Genomic DNA, 18,153 nt, shown 5'->3' with positions numbered 1-18,153 from the left:
AGTGTATTATACACTTAGGAGTACATATAGTTTAAATACAATGAACAGTATCCATGATACAGGTGAAAGTTGATTAGTATCTCGTTAACATTGATGTACAAATACACTGTATTCAAAGATCAGTCCTTAGTTTAACCCACAATATTTTACTTGTACATACCTTACATGGATGACATTCATATACATGTACAAACATATACATGTACATAATTCAACAGAATCAAAGCTCTCTACACAATTCCACAACTTGTCATCAATGAAACTGAAACATATCTAGTCTCCTTTTCAGCCTAGATTTTACTTTGGCAGGTCTGGACAGCTTAACTGTGAGATTATCAAGAATGGTGAGTGAGTGAATGAGTGAGTGCTTGGGGTTTAAGATCATGCTCAACAATTTTTCAGTCATATGATGGCGATCAAGAATGGAATTTAATCTGGCAATGTGCCCTTAATATATACAATGTAACATTTATTTTCGCAATTATCAAACTGCTGCACCCATCCAGATTTAACTACAGAAAAGAAAAATTATTTCACAAATACATGTATTTATAACAATGTACATGTACATATATCAGCCTCAATTGTTTGACTGGTTTTATGACTCACTATAGTGCAAGCAGTAATTTTATTACACAGTATAAATAACGAATAATAGGCAAAGAAATTTGACTCTAACAAAACCATCGTTTGCGTGTCGATTGCGTGGAGTGTAATTTTGCAGACCGATAAATGTGTTATGCTGATTTGTCCCCTAGAACATTCCCACAAAGTTCACAGCGCTAAATGGGTATGTACAAGTATTAGAGTTACATACACAAGGTTGCCGGCCATCCTCAGTAACAGCTACATGAACCACAAGGTAGAAGTCATGTCCATTGTTACAGCTACCTCTTCTCACATTGTTTTAATACTTGTCCATTGGCAAGAAACAAGCGCAAATACGACTGTGAACGAAAGCTCTCTGCTGCAAAGTGTTGCATTAAACTTGATCGCAATGCTATTATGCACTAAAATTTATGCTTTCCACTCTTTGAGGTCTGCGCTCTATTTGTTAATCTGGTTGAAGCATTTGGACTGTCTTCTGTGATTTGTGCTGTCCAATCCAGTCTACAAGCCACCTATTAACTAAGGTTACTCTTGAGAAGGCTTCCGAGTTAAAACAAAATGTGAGAACTTTGGGCTAAGAAAGTACTATTGGACTTTCAGTCACATTTTCCCACCGTGATTATGCGCACTATATGTCTCCTTTGTTATGCACACAACACGTGCTAGCTGGCGGCATCCGTCAGTTACATACTGTGCTCTTGGCGAGCTAGCGGTTGGCGGACAAAGATGACAATTAATTTGAACTTTCACCAGAAAACAACTTTCCATGAACTCGTCATCGCTGACATTCCGTCGTGTCTACGGGTATATTATTTCACCCTGTGGATGAAACCATTTTATCAGACAGGGATGGTGATAGCTCCATAAGCCAGTTGGATATTACACACACTTCAAGCCGCTAACTGTAAAACTAATTATTAATCACCAAAAGAAAATAAAAATACTCAGGAATATAACACATGCTAGTCTGGCCTTGGGAGGCCATGTGATTCTCAGCATGTATTACAAATATGTTTTATACTGGCTTCCTGATCCACCCTGATCTATGCTGATCGCCGTTCATGCAGTGCGCCCACCCCCCCCCCCCCCCATGTAGCCATTGTGCTATCCGAGGATTCTGCTGGACGTGTATGATGGCGGACTGTACTGCAATGCAACAACTTCATACACAAATTAATAGGTTTTGCTAGGAAGTACTGCAGCTGACTTTATTAGCATATGTTCACGTAACCAATTTGCATGAATGATTTGGCTGTTTTCGCGCAGTGGCGAAATCGAATGATCAGTTATTCAAGACTAAAAACCCTTAATCTACTTTTCTGGTAACGTCAATCACCCAAATTTCATGGCCTGAACTAATGTTTCACTTTAAAATTAGCAGCTGTAAAAGGTACTGCAATGATGTACATGTACAAGTAGGTAATCAAATACTGCGTATAGATAAGCTTTGTTGACCTTAGGCAGATGTACAAACATTAGGTAATGGACAGAAATTCATGATGGAAACTGATGACTACACTCAGATATGACTATCTACATGTATGATGTACAGTCCATGTACATCCTGGGGCATTCCCGGGTTTCACACTCTCCTCAACCGATCACACCTCTACCTTTAACGTTTGGTGCGCCAATCTACCTCAAGCCAATTATGTTGTGGGTTAACACATGTATGTTGTATTTTTCTAATACAGAGAATACGATGTGGCCTAAAATATAAAGTACAAAAACGGTTCTCAGCTTTCTTTTTGGGGCATAAAATTATCTTTAATCTACTGTTTTGTTCAGGCCTTAGCATGGTGACATAGGTATCAGAACAACTTTGTTAGGGAGGGAGTGGGGGGAATGGGGAACAGCCCTAATTAAGGGGCTAGACTGGTCCCAAGATCCCAGTATGTTCAACAATGACGTCATCTCCACATGTTTGCAGCCACTGACGGAAAACATGCACAAAATAGAGGGGTTATTATGAAAAATAAAATATGTCTCAAAATGAAACAATTTTTCACCATATCTTTCTTAATATGCCTTTCATGTTTTCCTCAATACATGTGTACATTATGATGTAAATCTGGCCATCATTAATGAATATTACAATATTGAAAAGTACAGAAAAGCACAAATGACTGCATACAAACACAAATCTTATAAATGTCGCCCTGACTGAGTTACCTCCCTTTAAGTAAAAGACCAGTTTCCTGTTTACATGCATGCGCCATGTCTATCAAATGAGGAAACAGTGTTCAAATATACAGTCACGCATACAAATGTATAACACGTTTATTGTTGGTCTCAATAGAAACTCCTTGTAACAGAGTGATCGAAAGTACGAAGGATATAAACACTGTTACAACGTAAGTCACATCATTTGATCATGACCTACATGCATGTACGTGTATCTGCCAGATGGTGTTCCCTCCTACTGACATTTTAAAAGAGGAAGTTGTATCATCTCCCCTGTCGTTCAGCATTAAGGGATGGTTGACTTGTATCAGTATAATGGCTCGGGTAGGGGGGCTTACTTGCCTTCGGTAAGTTGTCTCAGTGAAGCAGCCCTAGATACAAGTGCGGTGGAAATCCGTCCTGCAATGAGGAGGCACATTATATGCACTCTAAGGACTCCTTTTTTTACGACAGAAAAATTGTTAAGTACGCGGTTAATCCCCAAGCACTCACTCACTCCTACTGACATTATCAACAGGTGTGTGAGGGGAGCATGATGACTCTGTCCCACTCCAGCAGACCAGACCAGGGCTATGTAACAGATACATATGTACACATACACATAGCTGGTAATTACACTTCTATAGGCATGACAGCACATGTCAGTATAGGGTACATTAGGGTTGATGGCCTGATGAATATAAAGCATAGCCATACTGTGATCATTATGTCACTTCAATACTGTAGATCATTATGTCACTTCAATACTGTAGATCATTATGTCACTTCAATACTGTAGATCATTATGTCACTTCAATACTGTAGATCATTATGTCACTTCAATACTGTAGATTATATCACTTCAATACTGTAGACTGCACAAATACAAGTACATGTAACAAGATCCGTAACTGGGTCATATCTGGAAATTCCTCACCAGCTATACGTGAGAAGGTCTGTCAGCAACCTATGGATGGTTGTGAGTTTCTCCCGGGCTCTGCTTGGTTTCTACCCACCATAATGCTGACTGCCGATTTATACATATATTTATTTACTCATCTAGGTGTTTCCCACAGTACCCAAGAATATTTCACTTATACAATGACGGTCACCATTATGGTGAAAGGAAACCCATGACCATCTGCAGGTTGCTGGTTGACCTTCCCACATATGGTCGGAGAGGAAGCCAGTATGAGCTGAGCGTGTTGGTGTGCTAATTCCCTCAGCCACAAAGGCCCCTATATATGTATACTTGATACATGCATATACATATCTGGAAAAAAAATTGAACATTTTGATCTGAAACTTTAAAGAGGACATTGTGACTGCGCATAGAGAAGTTTATAACATGCAACCCAAAACGATGCTAAAATCGAGAGGTTTTAAGTCTGTACATAAAAGAAATTTGTATGGAAACTAAACCTTTTATTGATAAACCATCTTTTTTTTTGCTCAATTTACTTTATCAGTTTGGCTGACCAACAGACTGGGAGCCCAAATGTTTTCCACAACTAAAATGGCTCCGGGTAATATTACATGTCTACATTTATAAATGTAAATGTAATATTAGATGATTTAAAATAATCATTCTAAAATACAAATGTACTCCTGTACAGCACTGTTCACGTACTGTACAACCAAATGTACATATTGTAATATGTCTAATATTGGTATGTATATGGTTATAAGCTACTTGTATTAAGTGGAACAGGAAAATGTGTCGTCAGGCTGACAGCGAGGAATGTTGGATCAAGAGGCCTACAGTAGAACAGGCTTGTATGCACGTACATGTAACACAGAAGCTCAACAGAGAAAATCGCACTTTCTCTGCATTTTCTGAATCCCACACATACACAATGAAAATCATTTTGTACAATTCTAATTTCACAGTGCATGTTAGGCCTGTTGGGCTAAGATTTTGCAGAGGGAGGGAAAAGGAACATCAGGTTGCTGATACTCAGGGCCCACAGTGACAAATTTCTCTGTCAGTGACAAGTTTTCATGTCATGCAGCAAATGTGAATCATCAGAAAAGTTAGAAAACAAGAGACTTATAATTTTTTTTTTTTTGTGAATATGGGACCAGATCAGCATTTTTTTTTGTTTTGATGGGTGCTCCAGAATGCAGATTTTCTGATTCAAAAGGTGTCATTTCCTTCGCCACTGTTCAGGTTCTACTTTCTACTTTAAACATGTTCATTTAGCAGATGATTAACTTGTATAATTATTTACAAGAACACGCACACGTATACATGCACAGCTATAGACGAGAAAACAGCTGTAAACTTTTAATAAACTGGGTTATATATGTCCAATGAAGCCACCTGTCTCTCCCCTTTCAATACGGTCTCTAACCCTATTAATACGGTCTCTACCCTATCAATACGGTCTACACCCTATCAATACGGTCTCTACCGTATCAATAACTATAAGCCATCAATAGACCAGATTTTCTGGCTAGCACATGTAGTTTCTGCCCATGTGGTTGCTCTCTCTCCTTGTCACAGACCCCACTCATAGGCAAGTGGCATGAGTGGACTCTCAACTACAATCCCCACCCCCTCCCCTTTCCTCCCTCCTCTACTAACTGATGTTTGTTTCTCCACCCAACACACAAGGTTATCATCCAATCCCAGTCCACACTCAGGAATGTTATGAACTGCTTCCAGCACTGCACTAAATGTTAATTGCCATGATCCAATTACTTGTATATCTACTTATGATATTAAACAGTCAAATAAACATGTATATGGTTAGAGCCAGGTTAATCTGTTTTTATTTTTTTAAGTACTAATACATGTATATAGTACTTTACTTCAATATTATACAGAATTTATATCTTATGATTTAGTTCACTAATACAACAGCAGTCAGGTCTTGGGAGTGAAGGAAACAATTTGGACCTGACTGTCGTTTCACATGTACTATCCACTGATTGGCTAAGGAAATAAATACTAGGCCTCTGAGCATGGTCAGGCCTCTGGGTGGAGCAAATCAGGACAGACTGGAGAATAACAACATCTTGGCAGTTTCATGTACAAGTACATTTTTATTGGAAGCAGCAGTGGCCTGGCAGATTCGGGCACCATTCAAGATCATCTTGCTTGTTCAAGCATTGTTGTGCAGATCTACAGATACCAGCTTCAGTGCCACTTGAACCAATACATGCCTGCTTTCTCTACATCAGATGCCCCTCTACATCTGCTTACACTCACAATGTCATGCATACATGTACAGTCCCAAGAGGATCCCCAAGAGGGATGGTTCCTAGGTACAAAACAGTGTGCATGCCAGCTAAGAAGGTACCATAGATATCATGCCACCCAAATGATAGGAGAAACCTACACACATCCATGCAAATGGACAACAACATGACTTTTATGTACAGTGACCAATACATGTTATACACACTTTCACCAATCTTCCACGTCCATATCATACATCCTTAATATCCTGTAAATCCTAGCACTGCATTGTAACTGGAGATCATCACACAAAAACATAATGGACAAATTTGTCCATGTGTTCATGTGATAGTGGCTGCTGTATTGTACACTGTAATTAGGGAAAGGTCAAATACAATTCACTCTAGCTCTTTAAAGTAAAAGAAAGCTAAAATGTGAAATAAAGTTCATCATACTGACAACTGGAAACTATGCATAAAAATAATTTGATTTATTTTGTCAGATTTTTTGTAAAGTGTTGAAAGGCATTTAAATATTTGAATAGTAAGATGGGCTTTATGGGCCACACTGACGGTATCTAGGAACTCTGGACGTCACATCACCTTTTTCCTGATGTTCACCTGAAATGTCGTGATTTGAGTTGGAAAAAACTTACTGTGACATCAGACTTCCTAAACTCTGGTTTCAGGGTTTGTAAAGACCTTAGAATTCAAATGTTTGAACTATCTTTACAAAAATATAAAAAAATAAATGAAAATATATTTATGCATAGTTTTAAGTGGTCTATTTAGTGATGCCTACATTGCTTTTTAGCAGTTTTTGCCTTTAATATGGGCTTTAATATGGGAAAATATTGATAGTAGGCAAGTACAATTACAGTACATGCACATGTCTAGCCGTCTGTTTACATTGATCAGAAAACATGACATATCTTGACATGGCGAGAGATGGCCATTCTGTGACAAGGGTTACTACTGGTATGTAATAAGCACAGGAATTAACACTAGCCTAACCAACCATGACTTTACACAGTTCACTGCACATTCCTCCTCCAGCCAGCAGTAGGGATAGGAGAATACAGTAGTGTCAGACTGTGGGACCAGCTATCAGGCAGGACCATCTCTACCCTCTGATTACCGCTGACGGCTCAATCACAGCACAAGTGGTAAAAACAATAACACAGGAGAGAGGCTATTCAAGTCATATGTACATGTGCAGGAAGTTAAAACTTCACTCATTGTAAATATAAACTAGTGCCACAACTGATATTCAGCTCACACCCACCATCTCACAGTTATGATTCTAATCGGCAAATTTTCAAATCAAAAGCAACAGGCTTCAACATATACATGTATCTGCTTTTAGCTTGAAGCACACAGATAATATCTGTGATGGATGATCGAAAAGATAAATTAATCAGTGTTAAAATCTGAAATAGGACAAATTGTTACATTAATAGTTACAAAGTAGTTACAGTATCGTAAGTGTTCTGGCAGGTATATTTGAACATGGACATATAGATCTATATGGATGCATTCATGTACATAAATAAAATGTCAATGAAATACATTACATATTTAACCAAAGTCAACTTGAAAATATTTCAACTCTCCATATGCATGCCATACATATGTACACAAAACATATGCAAACGAATGTGCTAATCAATGTCTGAAAGACCTACATGAACATTACTGTATGCAAGGATACAGATTTATGTGTATGTACATGTATGTTTATCTTTAAACATCGTGGTTTAAAATTGTGATGTGCGTTAATCCTTCATTTCCTCAACCTTTTCGTATATGCAAGAGCAACTTAAAGTGCAATTTATACACATTTTTAAGATGATTTCAGAGACAAAACTACATTGGTTGGATTTGCCAATTCCAGGGCTTCACAAAAAGTGGAACTTTACCATTCTACATAGAATAATGTCTTCAGAATATGCTTAAAGACCATACAAATATGCAAAAAGGTTCATGAAAAATGTCAGTATATTGTTTTTTATGGTTCGGTACATCTAATAGAAGAAGACTACTGGTCAAGGGACAATAATACTCTCCCATTACATGAGTTTTACACATTACCATGGCAACCCGTCTAATACAGGTAAGTATAAACTTAACACAGATCAAGACTTACCGCTTTCTTGTACCTCATACTGCCGCTTCTCTTCAGGGTGCCGCCTTTGACAACATGCTCCCCGACATCAACTGTTGCCCCATCACTCCCGGGGCGCACACTCAGCTCGATCAGTTCCGGGATCGGCTGCAAGCGTAAAGTCACATGATCTCCGGATGTGCGAATCAATTCAACCACTTCTTCACGCGTTTTATTTTCCACATTGACATTGTTCACCTCCACCAGCCGATCTCCAGGGAGTAACCCAGTAAGAGAGCCTCGTGTCCCTCCCCCAGGCTCAGCAAATATCACATTCCTCTTACGATCACCATCCATCATCACGCCTTTACGAAGGGTAAATCCAAAGTCACCGCCAGGCTGACGTTTCACAGAAACAGTTCTAGATTTTGGAGCCTTGGGAGGTATTATTTCCGGTAACTGGAGATCAGCCTTAAATGTCTTTTCAACAGGGCTGTCAATGACATCTTCCTGAGCAGGAATCACATCTGGACTTGGCTCGTTTATCTGCGGAATGGTCTTTCGACTGGCAGATGATGTCGGACCAGACATCTGTTCATTAAGTTTTGTATTGGTCTGCAGTAAGTTCGAGTCATCTCCATTTTGCCCGTTCCCATTCTGGTGGTAACTGTTGGACACAGGAGCTGAGCCACCTCTAAGAATGCTTTTGTTTGGCTTGGGCATGACAGGTGGAGGCCCCATCTTCTCTTTATGGGACGATTTGCCATGAGACCGTGGGGCAGCTACAGGCTTGCTAAGAACAGGTTTCTCGGCTGTCATCTGACTATCTGGGAGTTCCTGTGATGGTGACAACCGTGTGTTTGAGCTGAGACTGCTGTCACTACTGTCAGTAGGGATGCCTGTCCCATCTCCACTGCCACCTTCCCCATGAGCTTCTTTACGTTTTCGAGATTTGTCGCGGTCACTGAATCGACGAAACACACCTTTTTTCACCTCCTCAAGTCTATTCAACTCCTCCTGCGTAATTCCTTGACGTTCCTTGGTCTTTTCTTTCTTCTCTTTTTTGTCCTTCTTCTCCTTTTCTTTCTTCTCCTTCTTGTCTTTCTCCTTTTCCCGGTCTTTGTCTTTCTTCATAAAACTGAACATGTTGTTGTTGTTGTTGCGGTAGTTCAAGACAAGTAATAGGAACCAAGAACTTTGCCAAACAGTGAAGACACAAACCACTGACCAGCCCAGAAATATCCGGGTGGTGCGTCCCTTGCGAAATGAAAACAGAAAACCAGCACGAATCAACCGGAGACAATTTCTACTTACAATAGGGAGAGATTACTTCCGCAGTGTTCAGTCCGAGAAGCACAGGGTTTGTTTTCGTCCCACAACTGTAGTGGAGACGACCCCAGTCTGACATCGCTTCCACAGATCACGCCCACAAATGATAACAAAGTGATTCCCGCTTATTTCGTCATTCGCGACACTCGCACACTATGTCTTTGTGATCGCATACACAAGTGCTTCTATACACAGCTAACAAAGTTGAGCATTTTCCAATGCCACCTGCCCTAAACCTCACCAACTTGTGCCACTTTCATCCGGGCCATCGGCCATACGATAACTTCCGGTGTTGGTGTGTGCACACGACGAGGGTCTACACGGTCATGTTCAAATGCTGAAAATACACACACAATAAAAAAAACAAAACAACACAAAACGCTCTTCATAACTACTTACAACTAAAAAATTCCGAAAAGATGTGAAACTGTTTTATTTCTAGAAACTGAAAGTGTTCTTCAGTTAAATCTATACACCTAAGGCCGAAGAGTTTAGAAATATAATTCAATATTAATGATGTATCCATATGATACCATTCACAGTTCGTCTCACACACATGTATACTCCGATGTCGGTGTTTTTCATGCATATATACATGACTATGCTTATTTATACATGTATGAGTGATTACAAAATGTCACTGTGGTCAAGAAAAAAAAAGAGAGCACATTCTAATTTACCCAATTGCAAATCACACTTGTGACAAATATAGACCGAATCAACATTCAACACAAGTTTGACATTGCTGCATTGCCTCTCCAATAATTATTAATTATACTGCGTGTACATATATAGGCGATATATAAGGCTATATATAGGCTAGGAGGAATCTCTAAGTATGTGTGTATATATATATATATATATATATATATATATATATATATATATATATATATATATATATATATATATGCAACTAGGTATACGAACATCTCAGTTTACGTAATTATAACTGTATAGCTTATGACGCCTGCAATTATGTATGCTAATCGCACTATAGACAAAATGCGAATGCCAGAACTAGAACATGTGCTTTACTTTGAGTTAAGACCTTGTTCAAGGTCAATGCATGAGTAAACACAGCGTAACATACAGATGTTATTTACATAAGCTTATCCATAAATACATGTAATTAAGGGCATTTCCATTCATATAAATATCACGGCGTAAAACACCATCAAACAAATAAATAAATCCTTATGAAGGGTGTTTCATGGCCTGTAAATTCCTTGCAGTTGCGGTATTTACAATGAGCAAGTTATCGCTCAGTTGTTTGTCTTACGTATGCCTACATAGGACTACTCATTTTTAACTAGTTACCGCTGAAGAAATGCACCCTAATCGTAGCCTAACAGGGGCGTAGGAAGTAATTTCAAAGTTGGGGGGGGGGGGGGGGGGAGGCAAGAGTCTCATCAAAAACGGCGAGGGTCGAGGGGTCGCTAAGGCCCTGGAAGTTTTAAAGGAGGTACATCGTCTTAGAGACGATTTGCCGTGTCTTATATAAGCCAATTGAGGTGTTTTTGATTATTTAGGTCTGACTGAAAAAATTGAAAAAGACGTTGAGCTCAGTTGTTGACGCTTTTGCCTGGAGAACCATGGTTCAACAAAGAACATTGTAAGAATTTATCCAGAATTCAACATTAAATTAACGCATGTTGGAGAAAGGTTGGTGTAGATTGACTAATACAAGCATTTAATTCGAATGAAGGAGGATCGATGGAAAGAAACATCCATGTTTTTGCTGGGTCTTGGTGGTAAACTTCCTGGCCTATTCCCGCTGGCTTGCTTTTGATTGAAATCAATGTCATTCACATCTATACATACACTTTTTGATCAGGCCTTTGGCTGAGAAAAAAGGCGTGCGTCTGATCTAGGGGAATTTCCAGTAAGGCGCCAAAGTCGGTGGTTACAAGGGTTACTTATCTTTCCTTCACTGATGAATCTTGCAACCCGTCTTAAGTGAAATGATCTTGGAATGACAATAAACCATAATGAAATAAATAACTCAACACCGATGAGTGCATATATTGTACAAATATATTATATTAATTATTCTGCTTTTTGGGCTGAATAGGACTGTAACGTCATCGCATTGAAGCACAGTCACTAAATTAGAAAAAAAACTTGTGTTTGGAGACAAATCAGTCCACTTTTTTGTCAAATGACACTGTAGATGATTTGCCCTTCCATGGGAGAATTGTATATATTAATATATGTTACTTCTATATGTGTATTGAAAGTTAAAACAAGCAAACCTACATAAATCTATGCAATTTTGGCACGTTATCAGTTTGGAACAACAGGTATGTATAACTTCGTGACACTATATCATGTGATCTGGAAGAGCAAAATCTTTGAGAAATAATCAAAATTCACAACCTTACGACAATTGCAGGCATGGTTGCATGGATGCAGAAAATACAAAACCGACGTTGCAGAAAAATTGTTATTTAAAAAAGACCATTATTTCAGTACATGTGACATGAACATTTGTACTTCAAAAACCTCCAACGCTAAGTAACTCTCATAAAAAAGGAAAACAATAAACTGAACTATATGTCAAACTCCATGACATGTAGATGTTCAGGTGGCTGGATATATTTTAAAGTTGAACTCGACGAGGTTTGTCAGGCAGCTCCATTTCAGTCGACTGACGAGTCCCTTGCCCCCCCACCTTCTTACGCCCCTACCTAAGTGTTAAGTTTGGTACTTCAAAGAAGGTATACGTATTTATGGCGTTAAGCCATAATCATTCATTCCATAAATGTCCAACGTTACATTAACATTCATATCTATGCAATTAACATATTTTACATTTTTATTTATAAACCTACCGTATACATGTAACAGCAAGTATTGCCAGTAGGCCGACGTTTGGTGATTCACACAGTGACATGCTGTGTATTAACATTCATATTTATGAATACATATATACATAGGGCTATATATTCATTAAAAGTTATATTTGGAAAGAGAAATATTTATACTTCCAGTGCTGATTAAATATAGCATACAAGTCTACATTCACTAAATGTGTTGGTAAATGTGTTTCAATGAGTATACCGAATTTCGGCTATTACGTAGGCCTATATCCCTATATAGGGTTGGGTTTTTTTTTATTGACATAAGGGTCTGTATAGTACATATGTACACATTTTTGTCCGTTTACCGAAAGGATTATATTTAGTACCCCAGCATAAAACAGTTAAGCCGTAAACCCTTACCGAAACAGACCGAGACTAAATGCAAACATTTAATGTATTCAGCTGCCTGTTGAAGACGGAAGGCAGAAATATACTGCCTGGAGATATAACTACGCTATGAACAGACCAGAGCTCAATGAGCGGGAAATGAATTTGAAAATACGACCTCATTAATCAATTTTCTGAATATCTTGGGACTGTTTGCCACGATAGCAGGGCTGTGCAGACAAAGGAAGTATGAGACTCTGAATCTGCTTCTGTACTATTAGAAACAACTGGTTGTGCAAACTATTTATTTATTTGATTGGTGTTTTACTCCTTACTCAAGAATATTTCACTTACAGGACTGCGGTCAGCATTATGGTGGCAGGAAACCGGGCAGAACCCCGGTGGAACCCGCAAACATCCATGCACGACCACGTTGCTGGCAGACTTGTGCATAACAAGAACCCATACTGATCAGGCAATGCTTGATACAGGGTTCGTTGCATTGCTTAGAATCTACAGAACCTGGAGTGAACCAGTCCTGTGAACATAATTTACGTATCGGAATGCCTCACTGAAGGAATGAAAAGAAACATGTTGCTGATTTCATCATCTTCTTTAAGCTTGGATCTACGTACGTCATCAGGTTTTCTCTGTTCATTTTTCCTGTTATCACTGCATTTGAAGTTTAATGGAATTCTCAAACTTGAAATACATGTAAATTGGTTTACTTTCGGATAGCCTAAAGCTGATGCACGGTGAATGGATGTTCCGTCTGATCAGGATTGCCCAGTCAGTGGATTGTCTGTCAGATCCCGACTGCACGGTGAATGGCTATTCTGTATGAACCCTGGCTTTACAGTGAATGGGTGTTCTGTCTGGTCCTGGTTGTACAGTGGACAGGTTTTCTGTCTGATCCCTGACTGTACACTGATTAGGTAGACTGTCTAATCCTGACTGCACAGTGAACAGGTGTTCTGTATGATCCTGACTGCACAGTGAACAGGTGTTCTGTATGATCCCTGACTGCACAGTGAACAGGTGTTCTGTCTGATCCCTGACTGCACAGTGAACAGGTGTTCTGTATGATCCCTGACTGTACAGCGAATGGGTGTTCTGTCTGGTCCTGGTTGTACAGTGGACGGGGGTTCTGTCTGATCCCTGACTGTACACTGATTAGGTAGACTGTCTAATCCTGACTGCACAGTGAACAGGTGTTCTGTCTGATCCTGACTGCACAGTGAACAGGTGTTCTGTATGATCCCTGACTGCACAGTGAACGGGTGTCCTGTATGATCCCCGACAGTACAATGAATGGGTGTTCTGTATGATCCCTGACTGTACAGTGAATGGGTGTTCTGTATGATCCCTGACTGTACAGCGAATGGGTGTTCTGTCTGGTCCTGGTTGTACAGTGGACGGGTGTTCTGTCTGATCCCTGACTGTACACTGATTAGGTAGACTGTCTAATCCTGACTGCACAGTGAACAGGTGTTCTGTCTGATCCCTGACTGCACAGTGAACAGGTGTTCTGTATGATCCCTGACTGTACAGCAAATGGGTGTTCAGTCTGGTCCTGGTTGTACAGTGGACAGGTGTTCTGTCTGATCCCTGACTGTACACTGATTAGGTAGACTGTCTAATCCTGACTGCACAGTGAACAGGTGTTTTGTATGATCCTGACTGCACAGTGAACAGGTGGTCTGTCTGATCCCTGACTGCACAGTGAACGGGTGTTCTGCCTGATCCTGACTACACAGTGAACAGGTGTTCTGTCTGATCCTGCCTGCACAGTGAATGGGTGTTCTGTATGATCCCTGACTGCACAGTGAACAGGTGTTCTGTATGATCCCTGACTGTACAGCGAATGGGTGTTCTGTCTGGTCCTGGTTGTACAGTGGACAGGTGTTCTGTCTGATCCCTGACTGTACACTGATTAGGTAGACTGTCTAATCCTGACTGCACAGTGAACAGGTGTTCTGTCTGATCCTGACTGCACAGTGAACAGGTGTTCTGTATGATCCCTGACTGCACAGTGAACAGGTGTTCTGTATGATCCTGACTGCAGAGTGAACAGGTGTTCTGTATGATCCCTGACTGTACAGCAAATGGGTGTTCAGTCTGGTCCTGGTTGTACAGTGGACAGGTGTTCTGTCTGATCCCTGACTGTACACTGATTAGGTAGACTGTCTAATCCTGACTGCACAGTGAACAGGTGTTCTGTCTGATCCTGACTGCACAGTGAACAGGTGTTCTGTCTGATCCCTGACTGCACAGTGAACGGGTGTTCTGCCTGATCCTGACTGCACAGTGAACAGGAGTTCTGTCTGATCCTGACTGCACAGTGAACGGGTGTTCTGTCTGATCCTGACTGCACAGTGAACAGGTGTTCTGTCTGATCCTGACTGCACAGTGAAGGGGTGTTCTGTCTGATCCTGACTGCACAGTGAACGGGTGCTCTGTCTGATCCTGACTGCACAGTGAACAGGTGTTCTGTCTGATCCTGACTGCACAGTGAACAGGTGTTCTGTCTGATCCTGACTGCACAGTAAACAGGTGTTCTGTCTGATCCTGACTGCACAGTGAACAGGTGTTCTGTCTGATCCTGACTGCACAGTGAACAGGTGTTCTGTCTGATCCTGACTGCACAGTGAACAGGTGTTCTGTCTGATCCTGACTGCACAGTGAATAGGTGTTCTGTCTGATCCTGGTTGTACAGTGAATGGGTATTCAGCCTGATCATGATGGTACAGTGAATGGGTGTTCTGTCTGATCCTGACTGCACAGTGAACAGATGTTCTGTCTGATCCTTACTGAACAGTGAACGGGTGTTCTGTCTGATCATGATTGTACAGTGATTGGGTGTTCTGTCTGATCATGATTGTACAGTGAATGGGTGGTCTGCCTGATCATGACTGTACAGTGAATGGGTGTTCTGTCTGATCCTGGTTGTACTGTGAATGGGTATTCAGCCTGATTATGACTGTACAATGAATGGGTGTTCTGTCTGATCATGATTGTACAGTGATTGGGTGTTCTGTCTGATCATGATTGTACAGTGAATGGGTGTTCTGTCTGATCATGATTGTACAGTGATTGGGTGTTCTGTCTGATCCTTGATTGTACAGTGATTGAGTGGACTCTCTGATCCTGACTGCAGAGTGAATAGGTGTTCTGTCTGATCCTCATAGTACAGTGAATGAGTATTCTGTATGATCCCCGACTGTACAATGAATGGGTGTTCTGTATGATCCTGGCTGTACAGGGAATGGGTTTTCTGTCCGATCATGACTGTACAGTGAATGGGTGTTCTGTATGATGCTGATTGCACAGTGAATGGGTGTTCTGTCTGATCCTGATTGTACACTGAATGGGTGTTCTGTATGATCCTGACTTTACAGTGAATGGGTGTTCTGTATGATCCTGACTTTACAGTGAATGGGTGTTCTCTCTGATCCTGATTGTACAGTGAATGGGTGTTCTGTCTGATCCCTGACTCTACAGTGAATGGGTGTTCTGTCTGATAATGATTGTACAGTGAATGGGTGTTCTGTCTGATCTTGACTGTACAATGAATGGGTGTTCTGTCTGATCCCTGACTGTACAGTGAATGGATGATCTGTCTGATCATGACTGCACAGTGAACAGGTTTTCTGTCTGATCCTGGCTGTACATGGAATGGGTGGTCTGCTTCATCCTGACTGTACAGTGAATGGGTGTTCTGTCTGATCCCTGACTCTACAGTGAATGGGTTTTCTGTCTGATCATGACTGTACAGGGAATGGGTGTTCTCTCTGATCCTGATTGTACAGTGAATGGGTGTTCTGTCTGATCCCTGACTCTACAGTGAATGGGTGTTCTGTCTGATCATGATTGTACAGAGAATGAGTAATTGGTCTGACTGGTACACACAGAATTCCATGAAGCCTCACAAACAAAGCTCATGCTTCAAAAAACTATTAGTTATTAATTTAACTAGTGTTTAACACCAGTATTTATGGACAGAGGAAATCTGGAGTGCTCCACTACCCTTTGAAAGGTATTCGACAAGCCTCCTAACTTAAAATCGGCAATCAAAGCAAGAGCTTATCTTATTCGTCACATGCCTAACTTTCACAGTGAGCAAGCTATTTAAACTGAGCCAATGTAGGCCCTCATTTACCAGAGAGTTCTTGAGTTAGATTGCCACACATACTCATCGGGTGTGATATTCATGTATGTTAACATAACTTTGTGATTGATTTAATCTGTCTAGAATTCGAATATTAAATTTCCATGTTGTTTGTCTAAACTGATTTCTTCATAAGGCCAGTAATATATAGTCTTATATTAAGCCCTACAGTACCATGTGACCTCTCAAAAATGTTAGGTATCTATATTTGATTACACTTGAATACAGTGTAGTATAACATGGCATCTGGAAAAAGTTTCACAAATAAATTCTTGAAAGCTGTTGAATGATGGAAAAAAATCGAGGAGCTGAATTGTGAACTTGATATGTTCCTGAATGAAAGAAGTATCATTTGTACCTTCTGATTTATTTGATATATTTATTTATTTGATTGGTATTTTACGCCGTACTTAAGAATATTTCACTTATGCGACGGCGACCAGCATTATGGTGGGTGGAAACCGTGGCAGAGCCCAGGGGAAACCCACAACCATCCGCAGGTTGCTGGCAGACCTTTCACTTACGGCTGGAGAGGAAGCCAGCATGAGCTGGACTTGAACTCACAGCGACCGCATTGGTGAGAGACTCCTGGGTCATTACGCTGTGCTAGCGCGCTAACCAACTGAGCCACGGAGGCCCCTGTACCTTCTGAGCACAGTGAGACAGGTGATCAATATATTAACCTCAACAAAGTTTACTTAACATTTTTGACGTCAAACGATATACTAGTTTTTTTTGTTTTTGTATTTTTCACATTAAGCAACAACAGAAACTCCTGAATAATGGTTTTGAGCCTGCGGGCCAAACATCCACTGTCAGTGTTATTTATTTATTTATCCGACTGGGTTTTACACCTTTTAAAAATATTTTTATTCATACACCATCAGCCAGCATTATGGTGGGAGGAAACCCATGGCCATCCACAGGTTGCTATCAGACTTTCCCCACAAACGGCTGGAGGGGAAGCCAGCATGAGCTGGACTTGAACTCCTACCTTTTTCGTGCTGCACTAGCACGCTAACAACCAGACCACGGAGGCTCCGCAACTGTCATACAATAACAGTGTTCCAACACATGAGCATTTTATACCCACTGAAACAATGACTGGTCCCATAACTCTATAACTCTCATAACTCAAGGCTGTCTAAATTTGACCCCATTTATATTTATCTCCATGGCGATACATTTTCTTTGCGACTGTAAAAATGACTCACCTGAACATTTTTGATACACGTATACTTACAACTACTGTTGCTCAGGTGCACTGAATTGGTCTCTGCACTGAAAGATAACATGCACTAGTGCTTTTTTCATCCTTCTTCACGACCAAACTAGAGTATTTGATACCCCAAAAAAGTTTGCTTCCTTTTTTTGAAATGGAGAAATTCATCACAGAATATCCAAAG

The 18,153-nt window shown here is 40.4% G+C and overlaps 1 protein-coding gene across 1 annotated transcript in view; it reads right to left on the bottom strand.

The window, feature by feature from the left end:
* Positions 1–9,622, bottom strand: part of LOC135477237 (unconventional myosin-XVIIIa-like) — an 85,494-nt gene extending 75,872 nt beyond the window's left edge. The window contains 1 exon segment of the mRNA XM_064757409.1: positions 8,102–9,622. Within this exon segment, the coding sequence (XP_064613479.1) occupies positions 8,102–9,205 (1,104 nt within the window). The 5' untranslated portion in view covers positions 9,206–9,622.
* Between the last annotated feature and the right edge of the window lie 8,531 nt (positions 9,623–18,153).

Source organism: Liolophura sinensis, chromosome 10, assembly GCF_032854445.1.
Source record: "Liolophura sinensis isolate JHLJ2023 chromosome 10, CUHK_Ljap_v2, whole genome shotgun sequence".
NCBI lineage: Eukaryota > Metazoa > Mollusca > Polyplacophora > Chitonida > Chitonidae > Liolophura > Liolophura sinensis.
Note: the sequence above shows the minus strand (reverse complement) of the source record. Positions and strands in the feature narration are given on the sequence as shown.